The sequence below is a fragment of the Protobothrops mucrosquamatus genome, unplaced genomic scaffold, assembly GCF_001527695.2.
Source record: "Protobothrops mucrosquamatus isolate PMUCROS unplaced genomic scaffold, P.Mucros_1.0 scaffold15188, whole genome shotgun sequence".
In the NCBI taxonomy this organism is placed as follows: Eukaryota; Metazoa; Chordata; class Lepidosauria; order Squamata; family Viperidae; genus Protobothrops; species Protobothrops mucrosquamatus.
In genome coordinates this window covers 1-5,708 of record NW_015400956.1, presented here as the reverse complement: position 1 = coordinate 5,708, position 5,708 = coordinate 1, and the positions used below count along the sequence as shown (strand labels likewise).

The 5,708-nt window shown below is 39.4% G+C and overlaps 1 protein-coding gene across 1 annotated transcript in view; it reads right to left on the bottom strand.

Moving 5' to 3' along the window:
• Positions 1 to 5,280, bottom strand: part of LOC107301630 (citrate synthase, mitochondrial-like) — a 10,772-nt gene extending 5,492 nt beyond the window's left edge. The window contains exons 1-2 of the mRNA XM_015830826.1: positions 5,217 to 5,280; positions 3,996 to 4,103 (exon numbers count right to left, since the gene is read on the bottom strand). Of these exons, the coding sequence (XP_015686312.1) occupies positions 3,996 to 4,079 (84 nt within the window). The 5' untranslated portion in view covers positions 4,080 to 4,103; positions 5,217 to 5,280. The remainder of the gene's footprint in view (positions 1 to 3,995; positions 4,104 to 5,216) is intronic.
• Positions 5,281 to 5,708: the final 428 nt, after the last annotated feature.

The window sequence follows — 5,708 nt, the reverse complement described above, 5'->3', positions numbered from 1 at the left end:
AAAGGCTATTAGGCCTAGTCTGGAGCCTTGCGGAGCAAAGAAAAACACGTCTGCTAAGCTGAGAACTAAGACAAAAAACTGGGGAAGGCACGCCCAGAGGGAGGCGTGGCAAGAGTTTTTTCTTGTCTTAGTTTCTGCTAAGCAGGATTGCATCAATAACCCATCCTGTGGACTCTACACCACCATCTGCTGGAGAAATTTGCCTTCACCGTAATCCTCCAGTTCAGGGCTTTTCAACCTTTTCACCCATTGTACCACTTTTAAGATATGGCAACATCCGAGTACCACCAGTCGCCTAGCAAGGTGTCAAAACCTTGATGACCTCCCCCCCAAAAAGGAAAAAAGTGATAAAGTACAGGTAGTCCTCGACTTACAACAGTTCGCTTAGTGACTGTTCAAAGTTACAATGGCACTGAAAAAAGTGCCCCCCCAAGCCACAGCCGAGCAAGACACCTGCCTGCCCACCCGGCGGCGCTCTTCCTCCTGTCCGAGGTTTTCATTGTTGTGAGCATTTCTGTTGAGGATTGGCAGTGGGGGTGGGGTGGGAGGTGTTTGGTTTTTATTCCCCCCGTCTGCTGGGTGGTTGCAGCAGGTTTTGGTCACTTCACATGACCCTGGGACACTGTGACCGTCATAAATATGAATCGGTTGCCAAGCATCTGAATGTAAATCACAAGACCCTGGAGATGCTGCAACATTCCAGCTGATCGGTGCTTCTTTAGGGCTCAGCGGAAGCACCAGGATCAGCACCGAGCTCCAGCTGGAGCCTGGCGCTGATCCTGGCGCTTCTGCTGAGCCCTGACAGCCCTGCAGCTCCAGCCATCTCTCGCTCAGGCTTGTGCGGTGCTGCCACCGGTTCAGCTCATTCCCCTCCCCCACTACCACTTTTCTAGGATGTTCGCGTACCACCTGCCAGGTGCCAATGTACCACAGGTGGTACTCGTACCACTGGTTGAAAAGCCCTGCTCTAGTTAACCCAATGTAGAAGGCAGAAAAATTCCTGCCTTGTTTGATTATGTCTGTCCCCACAAATATCTGACTGGACAGTAATTGACAGAAATTGGGTCTGAGTCTTCAGGCTTCCTCGTTTCTCCACGTTCCCCTTCTCCATTCAGTCTGAGGTGATTTAAGTCATATTTGCAGTTAGCTTGTTGATATACTTTTGCATGTATTTCACGTTTTATATGTCATGCATGGAAAAATTGGTGCAGAATTGTTCCCAGGTTTTAGTAATTTTCCATCATTTTTACCACTCTGAAACACAACAGTGATAAGTTTTAACAGTGTTTCTTGCTCCCTGTTTGCCTTAATTCTTCCCCTTTCTATCCACTTTTTTTCTCTAGAACAGCAGCTTCAATCAGGTCAAATAGAACAGCACTTTTTAACAAACATCAAGGCTAGCTTTCCAGCTGGCACTCAGAAAACCTGCTATAGTGTTTCACATCAATTTAAAAGCAACTAATGAGATGAATTCTAATTCAGAAACAAAGCGAGGCTTGGCACAGCCTAGGAAGTTAATAGAAATCAAGAAAACTGCTTTGGCAGCTCCACGCTTGGGAAAGAACCGGGTTACAAATAAAACCAACAATATTGCTGCATTGCTTAATCATGACTAGGCTTTTCCTGACAAGTTAAACTTTTACATCAATTACTGAGCAATGCCAGAAATGAAGTTTCCTAAACTCGTCCCAAAGATTTGTATCAATAACTTTCTGAAGATGGTACTCTCTGGATGTTTTAAACTACCACTTTCTTTAAGCCAAACTGTCATGGCCAATTGGATGTGCTTGGAGTGAATAATAGGAGATATAATTCTCCTCATTAGCATAGGCTGGCTTGTGGAAAGCTGGAGAAGAAAAACTAGACCTTGAGGCAGTAATGTCAAAATTTATTTCTTTTATCTGTCAGTATTTCTGAACTTCCCTAATCACCAAGGACTCTGAGTAATGGGCAAAATAGATTCAAATTAAAACAACAAACATTAGGAAAACTTGAAGCTATCTTGGCATCCCCCATTCAGCTTAAGCTAAAGAAGACTTACCATTTGCTTTGGAACAGCAAAGAATGTAGGGGCTACATGAATTTATGGAGGGAGGGAATATAAAAGCTTGCAATACACAAAATGAGGGCTACTATCGAGATGGCCTCGTATCTTGTTCATGTCTAATGCATCTTGTAGGGACTTTTAGCAGATCTTCTTTACATGACTGTTCCACATGGACAAATCCTATTCTACAACGTGCCATTTAGGTTTTAAAGGGATAACCTGCATTGTTAATTGAGCCTGGGAGCCTACCCATAACCAGTGTGTCAATTTCATTGAGGTGTTACTCTAGATTTTTGGGATTCTCCCATCAGCATTCTTGCACTGTGGTTTGTAACAGCTGCACTTCTGGGTCATTTCCAAAGGCAGCCCCTCATAGAGTGTATTAATTAGAGTGTATTAAGAGTATTCCAACTGAGTAGCAATCAAAGTGTGAGTTACCCTCACCAGGGCATCCTGATCTAAGTAGGATTGTTAAATGGTGCATAAATTGGGTGAAAGCTCCCCTAGCCACTGCTTCCACCTGCTGCTTAATCAGAAAGCAGTAATCAAGTTGGCTTCCCAAGCCAGACCACCTCCTTCACAAGCATGATCCCCACCAGAGCAATCCTGAGCTCAATCTGAGCTCTAATGTTTATTGGCAAACAGCTTTGGTCCAGTCATACGGTAGATAATTAAACTAGCTTCTTTGTGCATAGAACAGTCTGTACATTTCCTAAGGATTGCAATGTAATTTGAAGGCCCAGGCCTACTGGATAAACAAACCTAGGATATGCAACCAAAATGAATGGACAAGAGTGTATCCAACAAGAAGAAAATGTAATTTCTTACAGGAAATCGGAACTCATGGGCTAGGGAAGCAATATCTGATGTAAATATCAAATCAAATGTTGCTTCCCTAGCCCATGTGCCTAAGATTCAACCAGTAATAGCTGATACTTCTTCACTTCTAAATAAGTGAAGAAATATCAGCTGTTACTGGCTGAATCTTAAACTAAGGCAGGAAATTAGACCAAAGCTGAAACAGTGACCAAACCCAGTATTGTGATGTAAGATGGTACTCAGCTTCTAATTTATTATTAGTATGACATAGCTGTGAGCATGCAGACATTTAGAACTGTAGATATATGGTGGAAAGTTATCGGTACCATGTGAATAGAAACTTTAAAAGATAGAGAAGTGATTAAGATTTCCAGGGGTTGAAGATTGGGTAGTGCTAGTTACCTCTCTGATAAGCAGAAGCAGTATTACACAAAGTAGTACACGTTTCAGAATAAATTAAGGAAGAGATATTATGCAAAGGCTTTAATTTGTCAGATGCATGCAGGTTGCAGATTCTGAACTGTTTGATATAATTTTCTGTTCAGAATCAAATCTATTGTTATTCGCTCTGAAAAAAGAGGTGGACACATCCTTAATTAAGATCAATTCACCACCAGCAGTAGGTTCCAAGTCAAGAACCTCTTTCATTTTTAGGAGACTAAGCACGAGAGGTGAAATCATTCAAATATGAAGAAAATAGTTTCTACATAATGCAGATCATTGAGAAACAAATACTAAGCAGTTCTCCAAGATCCCAGAGAGGTTAATTCTAGTCCTGATTTTTGCCACCTTTTAACTTGAGACATTCAAGCTGAATCTTATGTAATCTACAGTTGGACTTGAATCTTATTCCTTTTTTTTTCATATACTCAAACATTTTCTGATTATTATTTTTTTATCTAAACCTCATACTAATGTCCGGAATGCAGAGCATTCCAGCAATGTACCATCGTCTCCCTAAAGGCATTTCACCAGATGAGAACATCTCTAAAGAGAACAACAGCAAAGATGCTCCTTTACAATTAATTTTGTCTGAAGATAACAATTTCATTTCTTGCAGGGTACAGAAGCCAGACTAATTGCGCACTGATGTATTCTCCCCTCTCTCTTGCAGAGCAATACAACTTACCATATCTACAGTGATTTGTCCAATGACAGTACTGCCATGTTGTTGTCTGAAGCTTTTAAGTCTTGCTTGTTCTTTGGGTATCATATTCGCAAGAACATCTTTCAGGTTCTGAAAATCAAATAATGTCTAATGTTATACGCAACAAATCAACTATTGTCAATGGTAGAAAACCAACCTAGAAAAGTGGTACATGAGAGAGAAAAAAAGTAAATATATGAAATAAAATATTGTTCATAATTGTTTAATAACTATTTTACAGTAATCCTGGGCGCAATCTACATGAAGAAAAGTTTTGTCCTAATACCATGACATCTGGTTCACTCGGTAGATTCCACAGCCCCTTTTTGTTATTTCTATACTTTTTTCCCCTTCAGGTCACATTTTCAAATTTTTCACATTTACCATTTTGTTGTGTTAGCGAATTGCCTATGCTTTAATCTAGTGGTTTCATAACTTGCTGATGAAAATGACTTCAAAAATCTTGATTTAATTTTTTAAAGATTTAGTAATTTTGTACCATTTTTGCTCATCATCTTATTTTACCTGAGCACAAAAGAATGAGATGAGATTGGAGACTATTTTCTCTTCACACAGTTATAAGTAATCTGAACCTGTTTTTCCCATTAGTTTTCTTGCATACAAATTAAAAAGGCATGGACTATCAATGGTATCATATGTTAAAACCATTGGTATAGCACAGTGGTAAGCAACCTTGGCTCTTTTATGACTCATGGACTTCAACTCCCAGAATTCCTGAGTCAGCCATGCTGACTCAGGAATTCTGGGAGTTGGAGTCCACGAATTATAAAAGAGCCAAGGTTGCCTACCCCTGGTATAGCATTTCAATGGAAATACAAAACTTTAAACAAAACAGCATTTTTGCCTAGCTATGGGAGTGCTTCTGAAATCTTCCGAACTTAAAAATCAACATGAAAAACTATCACTTCTTCTTTCTCCAGTAACTACAACACTGTATTTATGGTTCTACTATGAATTCTCATCATAAGCATAAATGGTCAAACAACTGCAAATTACTCCTCTATCTCCTGAAATGTATTGACAATGGGAAGGAGCTACTGAATTTGAAAAGAATATATACTGACACCAAGCACACCAATAATGCAGTCACCAACCTAGACTGGTCTTCGGTATAATCAAGACTCAAATTGTCAACCAACAGATTTTGTACATCTTACAAGAAATGAAAAAAAAACAACTTACTGTAGAAGCACTTGCATGTCTTGCAGCAAAAATGATACATGATGAATTCTGTAAAGAGAAAGAAGTAGCATTTTAAACATTAGCTCTACACTAATAATCCTCCATGCTCTATAATGCACTTTTATCACACTTTTGTCCCACTTAACTCCATCACAGTCCCCTCCTTGACAAATATTTGAAAATACTGGATTTCTGAACCATCATAATCAAGGAACTCTCAGCAGCATACAACAATAATATTGAAATATATAAGCATCGCGATATAATACAGACACAAACAATGAAAACCAGTATGTTTACTTGCTACATGAAGAAATGTATAGCACTGACTTTAAGAATTTAATATGGGCCAGTGGCAACCACACTCAAGCACTCAAATTCAGTTCAGTTTGGAACCTCTTGAGTATCTTTCATGGCTGAGCAATGATTTAAATTCTTACCACTCAAGTCTTCTTCTTTTTTATTATACCTTATTAGCATGCCCATTAGTTA